At 32.4% G+C, this 23,661-nt stretch overlaps 2 protein-coding genes across 3 annotated transcripts; both read right to left on the bottom strand.

Annotated features, from left to right (window-relative positions):
• Positions 1 to 328: 328 nt before the first annotated feature.
• On the bottom strand, positions 329 to 3,063 carry LOC134276363 (monocarboxylate transporter 6-like). Of its 2 annotated transcripts, XM_062758625.1 has the most exons (6): positions 2,802 to 3,063; positions 2,559 to 2,702; positions 2,212 to 2,467; positions 1,261 to 1,634; positions 1,047 to 1,172; positions 329 to 773 (listed from the first exon to the last, which is right to left on the bottom strand). In XM_062758625.1, the coding sequence occupies exons 1-6, from the start codon at positions 2,995 to 2,997 to the stop codon at positions 556 to 558; spliced, it is 1,314 nt and encodes a 437-aa protein (XP_062614609.1). In that variant the 5' UTR covers positions 2,998 to 3,063; the 3' UTR covers positions 329 to 555. The 2 variants fall into 2 exon arrangements, with proteins under 2 accessions (XP_062614609.1, XP_062614610.1); XM_062758626.1 differs by lacking the exon at positions 2,559 to 2,702.
• An 838-nt stretch (positions 3,064 to 3,901) lies between these two features.
• Positions 3,902 to 14,479, bottom strand: LOC134276366 (uncharacterized). Its single transcript, XM_062758634.1, has 3 exons — positions 14,371 to 14,479; positions 4,870 to 4,948; positions 3,902 to 4,274 (listed from the first exon to the last, which is right to left on the bottom strand). The coding sequence occupies exons 2-3, from the start codon at positions 4,937 to 4,939 to the stop codon at positions 4,045 to 4,047; spliced, it is 300 nt and encodes a 99-aa protein (XP_062614618.1). The 5' UTR covers positions 4,940 to 4,948; positions 14,371 to 14,479; the 3' UTR covers positions 3,902 to 4,044.
• Between the last annotated feature and the right edge of the window lie 9,182 nt (positions 14,480 to 23,661).

Here is a 23,661-nt window from a genome sequence, read left to right on the forward strand (position 1 = left end):
GCGATTTTAATGGATGCATCTTTCTTCTCCTCTATTGGTAAGGATGTTGTAAAATTTACTTTGTTGGTCTTTGTTCTTTTTATTTGAAATCGACCACTTTTTCAACTACATTGTACATGTATTTCACCTCAAATGCATTTTGCAATTACTTTCAAAATTACAAATTTCGTTTTTGTCAAAAAACTAACAATTTTGCAAATTTATTTAAAAAATAAAAAATATGACATACAAATTATATCAAATTAAATTTTAAGGCATAATAGGTACAAAAATACATGTATAAATGCTGCATTATATTGTGAATCGAAATAAAGAATTAAGATTTAGCTATTTATTCTACATGTACTTTTATTTTAAAAATTGACATTGGGTCATAAAACCTCTTTTTACACTCATCCAAGCAATATCCGACACATCATTTAGATGCAAAGACTCAATCAAACTGCGCTTATACATACAGTAAATATGATATCAAAGATTCATATGTGTATTTAATGGTCAGTTATAATATCCATTACAATTTGGAGAAGAGTATGTTATCGCTAAACCTGTCTCTCATGCTGCTGTACTTATTGTGAACACGTTGTTAACATCTTCAGATAACGCCTTCTGTGATTGATTGGATGTTATGTGTAGCTTGCAGCCAATCGTCTTCCTCCGCGGGAAACAATTATCACACGTTACCGTCACCAGCATCAGCGAGCTCAGAAAGGCGCATCCAGCAGACACGTAAAAGACAGCATCAATGTTGGAGAGTACCAGTGACAGCGACTCTGATGAAAACACGATATCACATATTAAGCAAGAGCAATTCACCCGTATCCCAAATATCTTTATCAAAATAAATAAAACAGAGGCGATAATGCTGATCCTATTATTAATAATAAATAATCATGTTGTGCATGCATGTCGAGAAATTAATTGTATGACTAGAAAAATGGAGAGAATGATGCAACAAGTACATATTACATGTATTACATGTGATATTGTATTGAGGAACGATTGTTGTTTTACATTGATATATGTAAGTAATTAAGGCGACTTACGCATCAATGGTCCACCTATCACAAAGCCCAGCCCCACAACAAGAAAGTAAGAGCCGAAGCTGCTGGCGAAATTATCGTTTCCAAAGAGGTCGAGGAGCACGGCAGATGTTATACTTATAAAAATCCCTGACATTTCAAAAATAAAAAAAGGAAGTTAATTTTAAAACAATTCAAGATATGAAGATAAAATTCAGAGTTGGTCATTGTGGCTTACCAGCTGAAAACCCAGATAAAGTAACGCCAATAGCCAGATATAAAAAGTCAGAAAAAATGGCAAATATAAGCAGCGAAACAGAGGTCGCTAAGAAAGACGAGGTCAACAAAACCATTCGACAAAATGGCGATCTACTGGCGGCTATCGCCATCAGGAGGCGAGAAACAGTGTTCGAAATACCAATGATGGACAATAAAAGCGACGCCTTGTCTTCGGAGAATCCCAATTGCTCAGCCTTTTTTGGAAGGAACAGAAACGGGATAGCATACACAATGTGCAATAATAAGTATGAGAGGGTCACTGTCGGGAAATTCCTTGTCCTCATGAGCTCTCTGTCGAAGACAGTTTGGCAGACCTCCCTCAGAATGTCTAGTCTACCTAGGACATTTGTAGAAAAAGACAATGGTTTATTACTAGTATAAAGAATATATATGATTAGAAAATTATTGGCTGTCACCAAGTTCATCCATTAATATAATATTAATAATAGTTAATAAATAAAGCGGATGAATAAATAATCTTGGCTATCGCGCATGTCATAAATATTTATCTTCTGCTTATACAACCTTCTCATTCTGAATATATAGGAAATGTACAATGCTTTGTCATTGGCTACGAATTTCACGAAATTGATTGATTATATACTGTTTAATCTAATATTTACATAATTATGCTATGTACTCGGGGCCTTTAAAGTGCCACACCTGCTGTATTTTATCCGAAGGAAAAGAAATATGAATACCCGGATCTATATCATATCAAACCACACTCTGTAATTAGCTAAGTATCAGTAATAGTGCTACATTTATTTTTCAGTGCTGGAAAACAGCAAAACATGAAATATTACAGCATTGACTGTAAAAAAACCCGTATGTTGTGAAAATATCATTTTCATCCAATGGATAAATATTTTATAATAAGAATATAAAAAAATGTTCTTTATAATTATACCTACTTTGCTTGCAGTTAACAAGATTGATGTTATACAAAAACGAGAATATAATTCCGTTGCAGTACACTGCAGACAATATCAAAAGTGTTCCTCTTAATCCGTATGTCTGATTCAGATGTGTAAAAATGTAGGGAAATGCCACGATCCCCACTCCTCCTCCCAAAACGCTCAGAATCAAGGCCATGGGTCGCCTCTTCTCGAAATATTCGCCAACCATTATAGTCGAGGTTACCGTTAAGCAACTGAAACCAATTCCTATCGGTTAAAAATCAAAACAAAAAAATGTCATTACAGTAATTAAGAAAAAAAATAATCAAGAAAATTCGGATCTTTTGACTCCATTTACCTGGTAGTACCCCAATGCAAAATATGATGACCGGAAGTGTCTGTGCATTGGCGGCAACAAGAAACCCTATGAAACAAAAGAAGGAACCGCACGTGCACAGCAGACGACAGGATACAACCTTAGTTAAAGCTGCCACGACTGGGGCTGTTCAGATACAATTAAGGTACTAGTATGTCAGAATTCAAATAAGCAAATTAAGCAAAATGAGTGAAAAAAGAAGTTTAATTAAAAATTACTATTTACCAAGACCAAAACCGAGGCCATTATAGAGCGCATTGATAGCTGAGATAGAAGATGCCTGTCCTTCGAACAGCTGCCTAAGTTCTATCTCCAACAGTCCAAAGCAACTTGCATTTCCAACAAACATAAAGAAAGCTACTGAACACGCTACAACAACCAGCCATCCGTGAAATGAGTCCTTCCGGACTTTACTTTGCATCCTTAGCCTCCCCAGCTCTGTCCTATCTGACCTAGTCGCTGTTGGAGAATTGCGATGAAAGTGGAAAGTGACGATAGATTGTTGAGGTTTTAAACAAGAACATTCCAAAAAGGGACAAAAACTGTACAGCCTCACCTGTCCTTGTAACGGTTCACAGACAAGATTTTGCATGACCATGCATCGACAGTCGTCATTAAAGTAGAAGTAAAGAGAGGTTAACAATGCATGCAGGTTCGCTACAAGTTCTGGAAGTGTCGCCTTCGAGCATTTTCAAAAATGCGAATTATATCTCAGGATTCAAGGAAACGAATAAAATATTTAATATAAAATATTACTGACGAACTATCAATAATCATTATGCTTATTTTGGTATAACATATACGGAACAGCCATACTGATAATGTTGGAATTACGTAACATGAGTGATCTAGTCATTATTTGAACAAAAATATAACGCCCGTTCGTCCAAAGATTCTTTGTGCCAAGTTTGGTTGTAATTGGCCCAGTCGTTCTGGAGAAAAAGGTGAAATTGTGAAAAGTTTACGCCGATGACAATGACGACGACAAATGATTTGATAGACTGATAAACTCACTTGAGCATTTTGCTTGAGTGAGCTAACAAAAACGCTTAATCAAGAAATGCATGCGATACTTCCACTGAAGGTTCAAATAACACGTGCGACCAGTTTTTCGAATGGGACCGTGTCGCATTAGATATCGTTATGAATGTCCATGGTCATGAGTGTCGGGTACAAGTCTATTAGTAGCCTTCAGAAGGCAACTATTGGAGTCACAGCATAAGTGATATATTCTGAAAGGGCGTCCAGCAAGCAAACAAAAATATACCCATCCCTAGACAAATGTTCATAAGAAATAAAATGTATTGAAAGTAAAGTTAACTCGCTTTGTGGTAAAAATGTTTCATTCAAAAAATGTGCAGAATTTATACAAGCCAGTGAAAATGTACAAAAAGGGGTACTTCCAAACTGCGAAGCCATTATCAAATGAAGTCCATAAAGGGAAGTGAAAGTTGCATAGATCACGTGATTAACTCTTCATAACGACACAGTCGCCATCTAGGTCGATTCCCAAGACGGTCTTGCCCTCAGCGTCCAGTTTGATTTCTGACCGACTGACACTTTTCACCGGGTTCTTTTTGGGGAGGGTGTATGAGAGGGTGACGGTTTTAGCGTTACCAGCATCGTCTGCGATCATCAGGGCGAGAGTTGTGTCATCCACCTGCTTAGCATTCCTGTTGATCGAGTACTCAACAAAACCTGCCAGAAATTAAAGAAAGAAATTAGTTACCTACCGGAGTAAACAAGAAAACTATGAGTTATTCATTCTTTTCATCAGACAAATATTTCTTTCAAGTGCCTGAAAACTGCTGAACATTACAATCCGAAATGCGGATTTTTTATTCATTCGCATAATATTCAGAAAGGTGAATGAAGTATCAGGAGTAGGAGTAAAATACACGTTTAATTAACGAATACCTTAATTAAGGTGATGAAAGCTTACATATCATACAATGCAAAAAATTATTCACGAAGCTTGCGACAGAAAAAAAAACCCAAGGGTTTATCTAAAGGCAAGGCATACAGGTCATTGGTATGTATGTCCATATTTAATTTACAAGAGAACAATGAAGATTAATTTCACCCTCCTCGCTTTAAGTGGAATCGGGTATTTATTATACATATATTATATAATTTTAACATTCACTTTTTGTATGCAACTTTTTTTTACTTTCATACACTTGTACACATGTTAAATGAGGTAGAAATGTTCTTCATTTGAGCAGAATTATAGCAGCGGACAGTAGCGGCTTATTTCTTCCAGCTTCTCCTACAAGGCATTCTTTCTACCTACCATCCCCCCTTTCTGCTGCGGAAATCTCTGTCCATTTCTCTGTGTTCAAGCTGTCAATCAAAGACTCCATCTCTGATTTCTACAAATAAACATACATCCAAAGTAGTTTCACACTACTTCTAGTTATTGCATGTTAAGTGCCTCCGATTACTAGAGTGTCTACATCTCCGCTTACTTATCCATAAGCCCCCAGAAATCTTTATCGACCCACTTAAACAGTTTTGGTTTTCATATTGCTGATGCTGATTGGGAAGTCTGAGTACCTATTTGTGATTAAAACAGATTTTTTTGTCAATGCAAAGCTGAGAGAATTTCACTGTGATAATCTGCATTCTTTTTGTCTTTGGGCTTAAAGTGTTGATTCTACATACCAATGAAAGTTTTCAAAAATCAGTTTTTTTAGACTTAAGTTAACAACAGAGTGTTCCATCAACCTGCTCTCTACAGGAGGCTCCTGGCAGGTGTGATTTGTCAACAGGCCAGGGGATGCCTACTTCTCCTGGAAACCTCTGGCCTGGGGGCCATAAAACTTAGACGAGCTCACTTTTGATCTCAGTCTCACTTTTCCATTATTAACACGCATTCTCTGTAAGCACCAAAAATTTACTATGGGGCTTGGAAACGACATATCTCCGATTTTGATGAAATTTGCACCACAGGTGCACCTTGGTACAAAACCAGCAAATATGGTGTTAGAAGTTTCCCACGTGCACCCGGCTGCCATGGAGACGGATCCATTGAATTTGGCCATTTTCGGCCATTTTTGACCAAACAAAAACATGAAAATTGAGGAAACATGAATGCATTTTTATCTTTATGTAGTGAACTCAAATATAAATCTTTGTATCATAGGAAAACATCAACTGTTAAAGAATACAGGGCATATAACCAGTTATTCCAGAATTGACCCCACTCATAGAAAACGGTTCTGCAAAATAGCATAGTTTCTCAAAATGTGAAAAATGGAAAATTTGGCTTTTTTTGAGAAATTTAAAGTTAAATAAAAAAAATTGTCTACGGAAATTTTTCAAATCATATGCGTGTCGTCAAACGTCAGTATTAGTAGTGTCCCCTCATGAAAAAATTGGAGTGGGATCTCAATGCTATATTTAGTAACATGTATCTAAAAATAGACATATTTCAGAAAAATCCAAAAAATGAAATTTGGGCAGAGTTTAAGATGCCATTGCTAGGTAATAATGAAATATACAGTAAAAGTCAATATGCTAATGTCAGAGACTGGACACCAATAACTACCATGCATATTATTTTCAGGGATTTCCGTTTTCTATTTATAGCTTCAAATGCCTAAATATAGACATGTCTCATAAAATGATGAAAAATGTCAATTTTCTATCATTTTGAAGCTCCACTGAAGCATGAATAATAAAAATATGGATCTGTCCAATATTTCATCAATAAGAACAAGGAATAGTATAATATCTCACAAATTATTGAGGACAGGCTCTCATCTCTATAAATAGTACAAATGTCTAAAATTAGAAACGTATGAAATTAACTGTTTAATGTTGATTTTCCACTAATTCTCCTATTAGAGATGGGAAATTTACCGACTTACTGTCATTAACTGTATCTGATATTATGTGACTGACAAGAACAATAGAACATTCAATGGAATGCAGCATGATAAGCAGAGGTTTCCATTTCTATTTATAGTAACACATGTTTAAAAATAGACGTAATGCAAAATATCGGGAAAATGTCGTTTTTTGTACTTTTTTTCTAAAATTTTGGATGAATAATTGCTGACTATCTGTTTTTAACTGCTATTGGCATATGGTGACCAACAAATAAAGTAAAGCCTTATATCAAATACAAAATGAGAAGCAGTGGTTTCCATTTCTATTAATAGTAACACATGTTTAAAAATAGACGTACTGCAAAATATCAGAAAAATGAAGTTTTTGGTACTTTTTTCTCACATTTTGGATGAACAATTGCAGACTGTATGTTTTTAACTGCTATTGGCATATGGTGACCAACAAGTAAAAGAAAGCATATACGAAAATACAGAATGAGAAGCAGAGGTTTCCATTTCTATTTATATTAACACATGTTTAAAATTAGACGTGATGCAAAATATCGGGAAAATGTCATTTTTTGTATTTTTTTTCCTAAATACGGCTTTTATTTGTTATTGACGGAAGGTGACTAACGAGTATGAAAAAGCTTTAGCAAAAATGTATAAGAATAATGTGTAAGAGTATTTTTCCTTTTCTAGCTATACTAACGTATAGTTATTAATAGACATTCAGCAATTAATCAAGAAAATGTAGAATCATTTTATTTTCTCAAATTAGGGATAGGAAATTGCAGTCAAACTTTCATTAGCTGTAACTGACATAATGTAACCGACACGTACAAGAGAGCAGTAACCAAAATGCATTATAAGGTGGGTTTTCATTTTTATTTATAGTAACACATGTTTTAAAATAAAGGCTCAAGTGAGCTTTTATGATCATTTGTGCCTTGTCAGTCGTTGTCATTCTCATTGTAAACTTTTTATATTTTCATCTTCTTATCAAGAACCACTGGGTTAATTTCAATTTAACTTGCCGCAAAGTATCTTTGAAAAAAGGAATAATACCTTTTCTCTGTTCGATTTTTCACTAAGCTAATAATTTATATTTCTGACCAATATTAGTTTGTTTAAACGCCTATTAATAGCAAAGCCATTTCTGTAACTAAGGTTACTCCCCATCCTCTCATAAAGACAAGTTAATTTTTAGTAGTAGTAGTATTTAAAAACGTAACAAGGAATCTTTTTCAAACACTGATACCAATGTATGACAGCTTATTGCCATGAAAATCAAGTCTTTAAAAAGGAGATAAAACTCTAGGGTCATAACAAAATACTGGTGAATTTTTAATTTGTTACATTCGTGTCGGAAGCAAATTAAAAGTGAAGAGGGGGGTCCAAACATGAAATCCTATTTCATGGGAGGGGGATCGAACTTCTTTCAGTACCATTTTTTTTCTTTCAAACACTACCACTTACCCTTATTCGACTACACTGCAACATGCCTGCTGAAAGGGGGGGGGGGCTAAATCTACTCCCCAATGTTTATTACCTATATATATTTTTAAATGCTTTAGTTAAAGTCTAGAGAAATATATACATGCATGTATAGAGAGAGAGAAATCGAAAGTAAGCCAACTCAAAAAAATTAGGCAAATTTCGGATTTCTTTTGAACAAATTGTGGTGAGGCATGCATGGATCAAAGGGGATCTGGATCCCTGGAATATACAACTTTATTATACCCCCCCCCCCCCAAAACGAAGTTTGGCGGTATATAGGAATCAGCTTGTCCGTCTGTCTAGCTGTCCATCTGTCCATCTGTCTGTGCAAAAGTGGCGGTATATAGGAATCAGCGTGTCCGTCTGCCTAGCTGTCCATCTGTCCATCTGTCTGTGCAAAAGTGTCCGGTCCATATCTTCCTTAATGAGGAACATTATAATCTACTACTTCACACAAAGATTGCCCATGACCTAAGGGTGTGTCATGACCTTGACCCAAGATCATTTGGGGAACTTCAAGGTCACTGGAAGAAAAATTTCATAATTCGTGTCCGGTCCAAATCTTTCTTATGGATAAACTTGGTAGGTTCTCATTTCACACAAAGATTGCCCATGACCTAAGAGTGTGTCACAAGGACATTTGGGGAAGTTCAAGGTCATTGAAAAAAAAAATTCGTGTCCGGTCCACATCTTTCTTACGGATAAACTTGGCATGTTCTTGTTTCACACAAAGATTTCCCATGACCTAAGATTGTGTCATAACCTTGACCCAAGGTCATTTGGGGAAGTTCAAGGTCGCTGAAAAAATTTCATAATTCGTGTCCAGTCCATATCTTTTTTATGCATAAACTTGGTATGTTCTTATTTCACACAAAGATTGCCCATGACCTAAGATTGTGTCATGACCTTTACCCAAAGTCATTTAGGGAAGATCAAGGCCACTGAAAAAATTTCATAATTCCTGGCAATTCCAAATCTTTCTTACGGATAAACTTGGTATGTTCTCATTTCACACAAAGACTGCCCATGACTTAAGTGTGTGTCATGACCTTGAACCAAGGTCATTTTGGGAAGTTCAAGGTCACTGAAGAAAATTTCATAATTCGGGTCCGCTCCATATCTTTCTTATGGATGAACTTGGTAGGTTCTCATTTCACACAAAGATTGCTCATGACCTAAGAGTGTGTCATGACCTTGACGCAAGGTCATTTGTTGAAGTTCAAGGTCACTTGAAGAAATTTTTTTATTATTTGTGTCTGGTCCATATCTTTTTTATGGCTAAACCTGAATCTACTACTTCACACAAACATTGCTTATTACCTGATTTTCAATCATGACTTTGATCCAAGGTCATTAATGCAAGGTCAAGGTCACTGACAGAAAAAGTTCATAATTCGTGTCTGGTCCGTATATTTAGTCTGGTTTTTTTTTTAATTAGAACGCGCCTTCGTTTCATTTATAAAAATATTATGAGCAATTACATTTGCATTAAAAATGTTTTAGCATTTCTCTCTTCTCTTAGATCCAATTGATATTCATGATTTAGCACCTCTGAAAAACCCAGTGGGGGTATTTAGTCCCGTTTGGACAGTTCTAGTTTAAATTGACATTGTTATTTGAGCCACCGCCTTCTAGGGAAAATTTTCTGGATCCACCTAACAAAAAAATTCAATCGGGCTCGGGCTGTACGTCGACCTGAATATAAACGATAATGCTTAATTTATAAAGAAAATCGCTGTCATTTGAGTGTTTTAATGCAGGGAGAATATACTTTTGTGATACATGTATTGGAATGAGGTGGACGCGCTGACGCGCCGAATACAATTAGCCATGTCAATTACAGCTGATGAAAGTTTGACTGCAAATTTCATATCCCTAATTTGAGAAAAACGAATGATTCTTTATTTTCCTGATTATTTATAGATATGTGTTACTATAGGCAGAAATGTAAAAATACCCTTAAACATTATTCTTATACACTTTAGCTAAAGCTTTTTCATACTCGTTAGTCACATTCTGTCAATAACAAATAAAAGCCGTTTGTCTGCACTTTGACCATCCTTGATGTTAGAAAAAAGTGCAAAAGTCTACATTTTCTCGAGAATTTGCAGCATGTCTATTTTCAAACATGTGTTACTATGAATAGAAATAGAAACCTCTGCTTCTCATTCTGTATTTCATATATGCTTTCTTTTACTTGTTGGTCACTGAATGCCAATAGCAGTAAAAAAAACATATTGTCTGCAATTGCTGATCCAAAATGTGAGAAAAAAGTAAAAAAAAAAACTACATTTTCCCGATAGTTTACAGTATGTCTATTTTTAAACTCATGTTACTATAAATAGAAATGGAAACCTCTGCTTCTCATTCTGCATTTGATATAATGCTTTATTTTACTTGTTGGTCACTGAATGCCAATAGCAGTTAAAAACAGATAGTCAGCAATTATTCATCCCAAATTTTTGAAAAAAGTACAAAAACGATATTTTTCCGATAGTTTACAGTACGTCTATTTTTAAACACATGTTACTATAAATAAAAATAGAAACCTCTGTTTCTCATTCTGTATTTGATATAATGCTTTCTTTTACTTCTTGGTGACAATATGCCAATAGCAGTTAAAAACAGATAGTTAGCAATTATTCATCCAAAATTTAGAAACAAATACAAAAAATGACATTTTCCTGATATTTTGCATCACGTCTATGTTTAAACATGTGTTACTATAAATAGAAATGGAAACCTCTGCTTCTCATTCTGTATTTTCGTATATGCTTTCTTTTACTTGTGGGTCACCATATGCCAATCGCAGTTAAAAACATATAGTCTGCAATTGTTCATCCAAAATGTGAGAAAAAAGTACAAAAAACTACATTTTTCTGATATTTTGCAGTACGTCTATTTTTAAACATATGTTGCTATAAATAGAAATGGAAATCACTGCTTCTCATTTTGTATTTGATATAAGGCTTTACTTTACTTGTTGGTCACCATATGCCAATAGCAGTTAAAAACAGATAGTCAGCAATTATTCATCCAAAATTTTAGAAAAAAGTAAAAAAAACATTTTCCCGATGTTTTGCATTACGTCTATTTTTAAACATGTGTTACTATAAATAGAAATGGAAACCTCTGCTTATCATGCTGCATTCCATTGAATGTTCTTTTGTTCTTGTCATTCACATAATATCAGTTACAGTTAATGACAGTAAGTCGGTAAATTTCCCATCTCTAATTTGAGAATTAGTGGAAAATCAACATTAAACAGTTAATTTCATATATGTCTATTTTTAGACATTTGTACTATTTATAGAGATGAGAGCCTGTCCTCAATAATTTGTGAGATATTAAACTATTCCTTGTTCGTATTGATGAAATATTGGAGAGATCCATACTTTTATTATTTATGCTGCAGTGGAGCTTCAAAATGATGGAAAAATTGACATTTTTCATCATTTTATGAGACATGTCTATATTTAGGCATTTGAAGCTATAAATAGAAAACGGAAATCCCTGAAAATAATATACATGGTAATTATTGGTGTCCAGTCTCTGACATTAGCATATTGACTTTTACAGTATATTTCATAATTACCTAGCAATGGCATCTTAAACTCTGCCCAAATATCATTTTTTGGATTTTTCTGAAATATGTCTATTTTTAGATACATGTTACTAAAAATAGCATTGAGATCCCACTCCAATTTTTTCATGAGGGGACACTACTAATTGACGTTTGACGACACGCATATGATTTGAAAAATTTCCGTAGACAATTTTTTTTATTTAACCTTAAATTTCTCAAAAAAAGCCAAATTTTCCATTTTTCACATTTTGAGAAACTATGCTATATTGCAGAACCGTTTTCTCAATTTCCTCAATTTTCATGTTTTATTTGGTCAAAAATGGCCGAAAATTGCCAAATTCAATGGATCCATCTCCATGGCAACCGGGTGCACGTGGGAAACTTCTAACACCATATTTGCTGGTTTTGTACCAAGGTGCACCTGTGGTGCAAATTTCATCAAAATCGGAGATATGTCGTTTCCAAGATTTTTTGGTGCTTACAGAGAATGCATGTTAATTCCTTTGGAAAAAGTGAGACTGAGATCAAAAGTGAGCTCGTCTAAGTTTTATGACCCCCAGACGTGCCCCCACCTCTCAATTTTCCGACGTTTTATAAATATACCTTCCTCACATAAGATTTTATTATCGATCATTGTTTTATCATCACCTTTTACATGGAATAGTAAGACTTAGTGTGTTTTGGATGAAGTAATCGTTTTCATAAATTCAATGGTCGTGATAATGAACTTACACGCAAATATAGCAGAGTAGTCTATAGGTTTTATTTTGACAGACATATTTCATTGTTAAGCTTTTAAAATGGAATATTCCATCCAACTTAATATATCGGGATCACGGCAGATGTGACCGGTTAACAGGGGATGTTGTTTACTCCTAACTCTGAAATTGCGGGGGCCCCTGTTCTATGCCCTGTTCACAGATTTATGTTGTTTGTGGTTTTTAATTTTAGATCGATCACTGCGTTATCTTCCCCTTTTTTCCTTTCAACTGGTAACCCGCAGAAATTACAAATTAAAGTTTGACCTATTTTATGTGGGGAAATATTATGCAGTAGCATGCAGTTCCTCCTCATAATATGTCTTTTTATTAGATTAATTGAATTTTTGATCTTTTTTTTTTTTAAAGAAGTGTATGTATATATATCAACGTTTCATCTCGCATAAGAGTTCAAAGATATCGGTTTAAAGGTTTCTATAAATCAAATTGGTAAAGTTTTTGATGATGGAATATTACTAGAAGTTCAAAGAGTCCTGTATTAAAGGAAGCATATTTTTTACGTTTGTTTATATTATTTGAAGAAGGTGATTTAAGAGTTAAAAATGAATTTTACATATGTAAGTGAAGATTTCGTTTGAAATACATTTGTTTCTTTTTTTAAACTTTTACTTTGGTAGACACATTATTATAGTAATTTTTACATAATACACGTATAATTATAACAATTTTGCTAGACATTGTACCTGTTAGGCATCTATTTAAATATTTTTTTAATTTATTTTACATTATGTATGCTTTTAACGTTTACTGGAACAGTTTGGATGAGAGAACCTCGAGATGTACATTTTTATATAAATAGAAGTTGTCATGATCAGTATGACATTCTTATAAAAAGTCAAGCAATGTTCCGGCCGACAATATCCAGTTTTTGACACAAGATTTCAATTGAAAAGGAAGATATGTTTCCTATAAATAATTAAACATGCTCATTTAATTAATGCACAAATTTGTTTCATATTTCAAGAAAGTAACAAATGTGCAAGGAATTCACAGATGTTAAATAATGTCAGACCGTCTAAAACAATGTAACGATATGAAACAATCCCAATCACACGTTGTTTATTTCTTATACATGATATGTTTATATATTTCACCACAGTCAATTATTATTGTAACCGCCTACTGTGATAACACATTTATAACACACATCACATGTGATGTAATGTGACCTATGCGTAACTTGCTGTTTACGTAAAACACCTTGCTCATTTCATTTTCTCTCTGCACGAGAAATTCAATAAATTCTTTTGAAAACATCTTTGCATTTATAAAACTTTAAAATATAATTTTCCGAAATTTAGTGTGCATTAATTTATTATATTTAAAAAATGGGATATCTTGAACGCCCTGACCGATTCCTTGTCGATTCTACGTTTAGCGTAGAACGGAATAATTAGAAACACTCTCGCATATGTATATAATAAGTACGACTGATTGTTAGTATATGAATGGCATTAGAAAACATTGTTCTGATCATAACGAACGCTAGATTTTTATCAGTGACGTGTGGCGAAAAGTCTGTGTGCGAGACAGTATAGCACACCGTGCTTATGATGACGTAATAATAGCATTTACAGATCCATTACATTTTTTATTACTCAACAACCGTTAGCTAAATATGCTTGATGAGCAATTAACAAAATATAATTATTATCGCTAAGTGCATAATTTGTAAAATAATCTTTATAAGCCAACCGATGCTACTTCTTTTAATCCATAAAATATTTTTGAAAGATAACAACAAAATTAATAAAGTTTTGATTTGATTAAATTAAAGATGGTCTTAAATGCTATAAAACTTCGCATGAATTGTCTGTATAAATATACAAATAATACTGAAAGAAGAGGGGCTTTATGTATAATAGTTATGATGACTGAAAATTAAAATTAAAATAAGCTTTCATCAAAATATTTAATTAAATAAATGAAAAAAAGTTTTAAAGGATAAAATTAAACATGTTAAGAATCATTGCAAGGTTTGATTTTAAAGAATCATGCATTTTTAATTGTGTACATTTAATAGCTATTTTCCCCCAAAAAATTATTCATTAACAGATATAAGATTTGATTAGATAAGGGATAAATAGATTACTTACTTGTTATGCGGTACCTATCACTGGCGACTCCTCGTCTAAAGTAAGCGGTTGCCGTTTATCCCCGACTGTAAGTTAGCAGCTACAATTGGAGGACCCTGCAATAACGCCAACATCAATAAAAACAATGGGAGACAAGAAACAAGAGAAACCCGAAGGCCGAATAAACAGGTCGCACGTGGATACTATATCCTCCCTCTTTCCATACACCTGTACGAAGGTGTGGTACTAAAATTATTATATGGCATTTTAAAAATTGGATATATATAATCTTTTTATTTTTTTTTCTCATCATGACAAATATAATTTTTGTGAGGTTAGTCAAAATTATCTCAGGGACTTTGGAATGAATGAATAAATTAATTAGAGCAAAATTAAAGCATGTAAAACGTTGCTATACTATTCTTTTTTAAAATTCTTATTTCATTTTTTAAAATAACTACCATTCCAATTTGATAAAATATATATGATTCCTATGATTGCTGATGATTTTTGATAATTTGTCATTTCCATTCGATATTGATTCTTATTGAAAAAAATATTTATGATTTCTAGTATTCAAAGATATGTTTCCTTTTCGATAACGCATCATTCATATTTAAAAAAACCCATTCAATTCTTATTCGATTATTTTGTCATTCTTATTCGATTATTCTGCTATTCGTAAGCAATAAACTTGTTATCCCTACTCGAAATCATACGTACGATATTCGATAATATTGTTTTTTGTTTTTTGATAATTGTATCATTCCTATGCGATGTTTTCTTATTTAGTCTTATTCAATAATTGCAAAAGGTAGCATTAGAATGAGTAATTTATCGAAAAAAGAATAACAAGATTATCGAATAGGAATTTTTATGTGTTTTCGAATAGGAATAATCGTTTTTCAATAGTAATAACATGTTTATATATGAATCATTACACATCATATAAAAACTGAATTGGAATTATGACAAAATTATCGAATAGGAAATTATGATTTAATTATCGAATAGGAATCACGTTTTCGAACACAAATAGCAACTTATCAAAAGGAACAACAAATTATCGAATAGGAAAAGAAAAAAAAATGTTATAATACACCGTTTTACACACCGTACACAACAGTTTTGACCATTGTGTACTATTTAAATGTATGTATATTTGTAATGTACTTTTAGAATATACGATAGAAGCCCCCTTTCACCAAGGAAGAAAGTAAATAAAAGGACATCTGTTATTTTGGTTTTTATCTATGGGAAAAGTCAATACAAACATTTTTTTTTAATTTGAAGTATATGTACATATATTTTATTATCCATTAAACAAAATATAAACATCTTACAAGCATTTAACATTTGCTTTTGTTTTGTATTGCAACTTAACTTAGCTCATTGAGTGCCATAAAAAATTGTAACTTTCAGGAGCAGTGAAAATTTAGCTTAGAATTGTCTGTTGCTCACAAAAAGTGCCTTGAATATACGTCTCTTCTTGCCATTAATGAAACAACATTATAACTATGTTCTTATTTATTTAATTCTTAACTTCACTTGGATTTTAAAAAGTAAAATAGAACATCTGTGAAAAAACAGTTCACATATATAATAAAAGTATCAAGTCGTGGCTGCAAAGTTTATCATAGAAACTGATCGACTGTAAACTTGCTCCAAAAAATTGTTATAAATCTTATCTTTCTTATTTATACGAGTTTCCAATAATATTTTGTCATCATTTGCCTGGAAATAACACGCGCTGTACTGATTTTTTGATGTGTGTGTTTTGTAAATAGCAGAAAATTCCGCTCCGCCTATCTTTCCACGTTTCACTTTGCAATGAGCTGGAAAAGAATCACAAGAAGTGTTTGTAAATCCTGTACTATGTTTTGGTTTGATTTGTAAATTCTTTTCTGTTGTTTTAACTTAAGAGCGAACCACACCAAAGGATGCCCAATCACTATACCCTTTATCATCTGCGGAAGGATTATTTTTCTTTTTTATGACCACCAAACAAAATATTTACAACTTTAAAAGATTTAATTAGGTTGCCATCATTTTTTTGATGAAGGATTGATAATCACATCAAAGGCAAGTTCTCACAGCTTACAGCTTCAAGGTTTTAATCTCCAAAGGCTGACTTGAAATATCGTCGAACTGATTGAAAAGTAGGTGAATATGTAAGTCTTTAAACGTAGGATAAAAAGAATTCCAACACCCTTTAACATCATTGGTCTGTATAACATCTTTACATAATTAATCTACAAAATACTATCATTATTGAGTCATCGTAATTATGTATTTCTTATCGATGATATACGTGACAGGTTCCTCTCGAACACTCCCTAAACGCCTCGGCAGCAATATGGTAGAATTTAATGTTTGAATGATATAAATCCTGAGTTATGTAATTAGTCGGATTTGCAGAAATTTATTTATTTTGTAATGAAGGAGCTGCCTCCAAGGTCGACGATTCTAAGCTCGAGGATTTCAAAAAGGATATATCACAGCAAAAGAGGAGAAGGGTCGTTTTGAAAGGATCAGAGATTTACCTTTGATGAATACATGTAGGTCATTATCAATGATGCAGAACAAAAGCTGTGAATGTAAAACTTTGAGAAACAAGATATGTTTGTAAAAGACTGAAGCCCCCGTATGGCAGCTAATTGTCTCAAATGCAAGTCTTACTCCCAGGTCAAGGTCAAAATTGTTGGTATGCAAAGAAAGGTCTTGTCACAAGAATATTTCTATGAAATATGAAAGCCCTAGTACAAACGGTTCAATATACCGGTATATGTTTAAGCTTAAAGTTTCTTAAAAGTGATCCAATTATTTGTTTGAAAAGTCTTATTTTCACAGTGAATACAATATGAAGCATGAAAGCCTTAAATCAACCATTCAAAAGTTAAGGTTAAGGATTAAGTTAAGAAATGTTTGGTAAAAGATGGTCAAACTCAAAGGTCAAGTTAACGAGGTCAAATTTGGTGGTACTCTAAGAAAAGTCATGTCACAAGGAATACACCTGTAAAATATGATAGCCATAACCCCTTCCACTCAAAAGTTATGTCCAAGATGAACGTTTTTGTGGACAAACAGGGCAAAAACTACCCCTGATTCCTCTATTCTTCAATTATTTGTGGTTTAAAAATATGTAATATTTCATGCTTATTGATATTCTTAATTAAACAATTCTTGTATTAAAAGAAACCAATAATTTTAAGTTTTGGTATGATCTTGGGTGGTTCGTGTGTATTTTAAAGAGCATTCAGATGTCATCATATATAGCGGTGAGCCTTTTGGGTACCAATTTCTTATCAGCAACACCACTTATACTTTCAAATGAAATTTAATGAGACTTTTACAGAATCTTTGTGACATAGTGCCATTCTACAACTTCTATTTAACATTTTGATCCACTATATATTTCGGGTACCCATAACAAAACATGAAGTATGGCTGAAATATTGCCGATTTAGCGTAAAACATTAATCAATCTATAATATTAAAAGGTACCCATCCTTTGCTCACAACTCCTCCTAGACAACTAAATAAAATTTTAATGATAATTTCAAAGATATTATATTATTAGATAATGCCATTGTCCAAGTCCTTTTTTACATTTTGATCTGACATTTATTTCGGGTCTCCCAGAGCAAAACAGTATAATCAAATGGGAGGAAGCGGTATCATTTTGTGAGCTTAGTTCCCACAGTACCTATAGTTTTATTCTCTCTCCCCTTTCTATAAAACAAAATTAGAATACACCATTTGATACTTTGAGCCAAATATTTAGAATAAAAACAATTGATTTTTGTACAAAGATTTAAATCACTACAATTCTACATTTAACTGGTTTACTGCTCAGATTAACTAAAGGAAGCTAAGAAAAACCATAGACGAGAGAGTCACTATCAAAAACTATAAAATATATCGCATTTATTTAAAAAGTAAAAGAAGCCATTGTTTTTCTAGGAAATGAGTATTGTTTAATAGAAAAATTAAATTTTAAATTAATTCTTAACTCTTTTGATTGTCGAATTTTTTACAGCACGGTCAAATAGTAAAAATATAGGATAGTATATATGAGTAAATAAGCAAACTTAAGTCAAGCTTACCTAATATTCTTATTTCCCTTCAGTAAGATCGCCTCTGACTAGCATGCAGAGCATCCGACGTTTGGACAAAAATATTAATGGGAGGTAGAAAAATTTGTTATGATATCATTTTAACTTGCTGCTTAATATATTACAGAGCTGTTGGCGGAAGTGAGATTCTGAATTCAGCGCGTCGTATCAGAACAATCACACTCCTGCGATCAGCAATTTGTCTTCGTTCTGATAGCATGATAGAACCAGGCTTAAGTGTCGAATGAAAAGAACCATGCATGACAAAAAAGTTAAAGCTGATGACATATTGCTCTAGAAATTAAACACTTGATATAAATTTTAATTTTTTATTTCATATTTTTCTGTAGGATCATATGGTGTGTGCAACATGTGCTTTGCAATGCTATTTGATTTCATCATAATTCATTGTATACCTTCATTGTCTTAAGAAGCTCGGGAAAGGAAGATATTTAATTTCTGAAGAATTTCTTTATTGTTCTGGAATTTGATTTCCCTGTGAAGTTCTATTGATGAATTGTCTTCTGTAAAAGCTCTATAAACTGGTTTACTATTTCTTAAGAAGTCCGTTATTTGTCACACTTTTTTCCCCTGTGTTTTTTTACGCTTGGGTATCCTTAATTTTTCTGAATTACAGCTACTCCGCACTACAACATATTCACTGTAGTTTTTCGCTACTCTGGCATGCCTTTTCAGTCTCTTGGATTTAGGCTTAATAATTTTTCTACATATCTTTAAAACACTTTGCATTGTAATAACGACACAAAATGTGTATTCCAGCATTATTGCTTTTATTCTTACATAATACAACTTCAGGTCCATCAAGATAACTGGTAATGCTATTAGTTTCTTTTCTTCCTCCTACACTTAGACTGACTTGCTACTTTTCATTGGCATGTAATCTATTTTTATGTTTGACCTATCTGTTTCTGTGAGGTTATTAAGATATAGCACCAAGAACAACAAAATTTTTATCGCTAAAATGTAAATCCTAAATAATATCCTTCTTTTCATTAAGCGTCTATGAGTCTGAGGAAACCATGTCCTTTGAAAGAGATGTATTATCAGTAAGAAAGGAGATATCCCGGAGATAAGAATTATGGTATACTCATGAAGCAACATGGCTCCATGGCTTGACTGCTCTTGGGGGGTAGGTCGAAAACAAGAGGGCTGCAAGCTTTTGAGCTCGAATGCAAAGGCATGAAGGTGAAGGAAATATTAGATTCTTGCTCTTTTCCTTTGTTGCAAACGCAACCCCACCTTGTAGCTGTTGAATACTGTAAAATCACATATTCTTGTGGGGTCAGTTTTTCGAAGTTTGAGGAAAACATATTGGTTTGTGGGGATTTGAATTTGTGGTTGGAAAATGTGTAGTAGTAAAGCATATGAAAGTTACATTTCGTAGTGGTCATAAATTCTTGGGTCTCCATACCTCGAAAACAACGAACATTTACCCCCCTCCTCGAAAATTAGTGATTTCACAGTATTAACGTTGTTGCATTAAATTTTGCCTTTTTTTTCCTCACCTCAGAAATAAGAGAGCTTTTGGCTAGGACATAAAATATATGAAAGTATTAATCATTAGCTAATGTCAATCTGAATCAATGATTTAACAAAGCAATACAGACAAGCAGTAAGCTTAAAAACTCATTATTCTGAACTAAAAAAAACCCTTAAACCCGCAGAAAAAAACTGCCATAATGTAATATTATTTTTCGAGAATTGATAGGATCTTCCATCTATTATGTTGATTTATCTCTTAAAAACACGTACGCATGTGAAAGACAATTAACACAACAATTAACACAACATAAAATGTTTTAGAGTTACGTAACAATAGCGTCTTACATGTTAAAGAGGAGACATCAATGATTTCCATTTCAATGTATTCAGTTATTTCAATAAGACGCACAGTTTTGCAAACTAAATATAACACACCAGAATTATTTACCAGTTACATTATCTTTACTCCTTACCAAAATATTAACTGTAGATCTTTAAAAACTCTAATGAACTTTAAGAAATTTTGAAATGATCAAGTTTTTCCAAAAGTCTTGAACATTTGACAAAGCAAAGATGGTTTTTAATATACAAATATCCTCACGATAAATTAAAAACTAGGCTTTTTGATATCGTCTACAATTGCTTCTACAGTAAAAAGGAACTCAAAAAAATTTGCTTTTATGATAAGTCATCAACACACAAAAATCACTCTGATTCTGCAAACCAATACTTTAATGTTGAAATTAAAATGTGCCGACCTTCAGATATATACGGCGGGTGTGGTCAGTTAACAATAGTAATTTCCAGCAAGTTTCCGATATATCCAGATCTGGAGTTCCCAGTTATGTTCTATTCACATATTTGTGTTTTTATGAGATCAACCATTGTTAGTTTCATTTTCATCATGGGAGCAAAAATTAGATTAAATACAGAGATAACCCCTGAAAATATCAGGGCCAACTAACACTAAACTATATGACAAACGATTTTTCAGTTTTTCAATCGTCAACTTTCCTTTTTTATGTAGTAATATTCCACTATCACCTGCTTACTTGTATGGGGTTAATGTCTCCCACTTATTCGCTACTCAAGAGGTTACTATGTTTAGTACGTTTAATTTTTAAGCAAGGCATGCTCTTTCTGTCAGATAAGTTGATATTTCAGGGACTTCAATGACATATATGACAATTAGTCAGTTATAAATTATAAATAATTTAAAATGAGACTTTTTAGTGAAAGTTCATTTGTAGATTTGAAGTTAAAAATATGTTTCCAAGTCTGAAGAATACATGTATTTGAAAATAAAATCAGGGTGTAATCCTTCCTTTGAAGTGAATGTTGTTGGCATGCTATCTGATATTTATTAAGTTTCTGATTATGTAGACAAAAATATATGTAAAAAAAATTAACAAATTCTATTAAAATCAACATTAATTAAAAAAGCCTAAATAAACATTAAATTTAATTTCTACCCGTCATTCAGCAAACTTTTCTCTTTGAATCTTTAGTAAGTTCTTTGAAATATTTTGTATACATCATGTACAATGTATATGTATAACTTTACTACCACAATTGTTAATAATTCTTTTGGCAATCACTGATTATAATTATTATATATATTACAGGGAAAGGTTTTTCTAAGTTGCAAGAACTTGTAACCAATCCCTTTGTATAAATTATACAATAAAATATGTTCAGAACAATCATATTTGGCAAATAAATCAGATTCAAATAATGTATATTGAAAAAAATAGCGCAGTTTAAGCTTACAATTAGCACTATTTTAGTAATACCTAAAATTAACATCACAGACGCCTACTTTTTATTTCATTTTCTGAATACATAAGACGATTTCAATCAGTCTGTTTAATTCAAAAAAATATATCATTACTTTCAGATGATTTTATTGCTTTTTAAAATTGTTAACACCAAAAAATAACATTTTTTGAGTGCAGAAAGGTCTAATTATTGAGTATACGAAGTAATTTGAAAATATTTTTGTTGTCACAACATCATTTTTAATGTGAATAATTAAAATGGAAAAAGACTGTTGATCCAAAAAATCATTTGAATAAAAAATATTAAAGGAAAAACTTCGAATATTGATTTACGTGTAAGACTTAATTATTTTCGAAAAAGGTCACATTAATTTGTCCGTAGTGTCTAAAGACCCCCATTTTTTGTTCATAATTTTTTTGACTTATGTAAGTAGATTCTAAAAATGTACTTGACAAAAAATTCTAAATACCATTTGATAACAGGAACCAACTTTCTTAATGGTCTTATTTTCATTTTTTTATTTATTAATTGTACATTTATGCTTCTGACGATACTAGTCAATATGATACAGTAAAAGTCGGTTATAGCGAAGTCCTTAGGACCTGTGAATTTAATTCGCTATATCCGTAATTCGTTATATCTGTATGCATGTTTTCCTTCAAGTATTACTACCAAATATGTTAGGGAAGCAAATATTACAAAACATATCTTCAATAACTTAAGTTTTACCATGAATAGAATTTTATATACAAATGCTAAAAGGAAATAAAGTCAGTTTAGTTCATCAATTTTTTATAATCTTTTAAAGTTCGTTATAAAAGATGTAAATTTTATCATATTTAACCTCAACGGGACTCAAGATCAGTTCGCTATATCCGTAAATTCGTTATATGAGAGTTCATTTTAAATTTTACAAAAATTTGTTAAGAATTTTGCCGGGGACCCAGAAAAACATCGATGTATCCGTCAATTCGCTATATCCGTGTCCGTACTAAACGAGTTTTATTGTAAAACTAAATATACATATTCAAGTTAAGAATTTTACACAACATCCAGAAAAAACCTTTTTTTTTCAATTCGCTATATCCGTGTTCCTACTAAAAAGTTTTATTGCTGAGTGTAATGATATTGTCACGTGTAAGAGAAGTTTTTAATTGGATTGAAGAAGGAATTAGGACCTAATTTTAGAAAAGACAATTTTTGCCATTGCCATTTGAAGTAAAAGGGGAAAGGATGATATCAGAATTGAAAGTTTTTTAAATAGTTTTCATTTTTATAAAGGTTAGCTTTCAACTTTGAATACGAGGGCTGTTTGGAAATTATTGAGGTATTGTGTATATTTTACTTTCTAATGAACGTCTTTCGGTAAAATTTTGCATAATTTATACGTTTGACAAACATTAAGAATTCATAAAAGCAAGACGTTATAGAAATGTTTATATTGTGTAAGAATATGATTATCTGTATGCATATATTCAGATCATTAAAATATTAACTGCAAAGTTAACGTGTTATCAAAAAGTTCAGTTCAAATGATTTGTAAGATTATATATTTTTATGAGATTAACAACGGTTGCAGAAAATTTACCAATATATAAAGTAACTAGATTCGCTGTATTTGGTAGTCTATAATATTTGATTTTGATATAAAGAACTGTAAAATCACAAATTTTCGTGGGGTCGAATTTCGAGGTTTACAAAATATATTGGTTTGTGGGGATTTGATTTCATGGTAATGCTGTGAAATTGGAAATTTACCAAGTAACAAAATAACAAGCTCTTCCCAACCTATAAAATTTGGTGACCCCCACGAAAATTAGTGATATAAGTAACTTTCTCCATATGATTATATATTTTTCTTTCTTTAGAAAAGCATATTATATAAAATAACGTTCATTTTTTTATAAAACAAAAA

The sequence above is a fragment of the Saccostrea cucullata genome, unplaced genomic scaffold, assembly GCF_032062105.1.
Source record: "Saccostrea cucullata isolate Sc308-1 unplaced genomic scaffold, CSIRO_AGI_Scuc_v1 ctg121, whole genome shotgun sequence".
In the NCBI taxonomy this organism is placed as follows: domain Eukaryota; kingdom Metazoa; phylum Mollusca; class Bivalvia; order Ostreida; family Ostreidae; genus Saccostrea; species Saccostrea cuccullata.

Bases quoted from the DNA above. Each gene is read 5' to 3' on its own strand.
- LOC134276363 (XM_062758625.1), bottom strand. From the start codon at position 2,997: ATGCAAAGTAAAGTCCGGAAGGACTCATTTCACGGATGGCTGGTTGTT. The intron at 2,468-2,558 runs GTAAATGGAGTC...TTTAACCGATAG, and splicing joins TTGCATTGGGGTACTACCAG to GAATTGGTTTCAGTTGCTTA. The intron at 1,173-1,260 runs GTAAGCCACAAT...TTGAAATGTCAG, and splicing joins TTTATCTGGGTTTTCAGCTG to GGATTTTTATAAGTATAACA.
- LOC134276366 (XM_062758634.1), bottom strand. From the start codon at position 4,939: ATGGAGTCTTTGATTGACAGCTTGAACACAGAGAAATGGACAGAGATT. The intron at 4,275-4,869 runs GTAGGTAGAAAG...AATTTCTGGCAG, and splicing joins CGCAGCAGAAAGGGGGGATG to GTTTTGTTGAGTACTCGATC.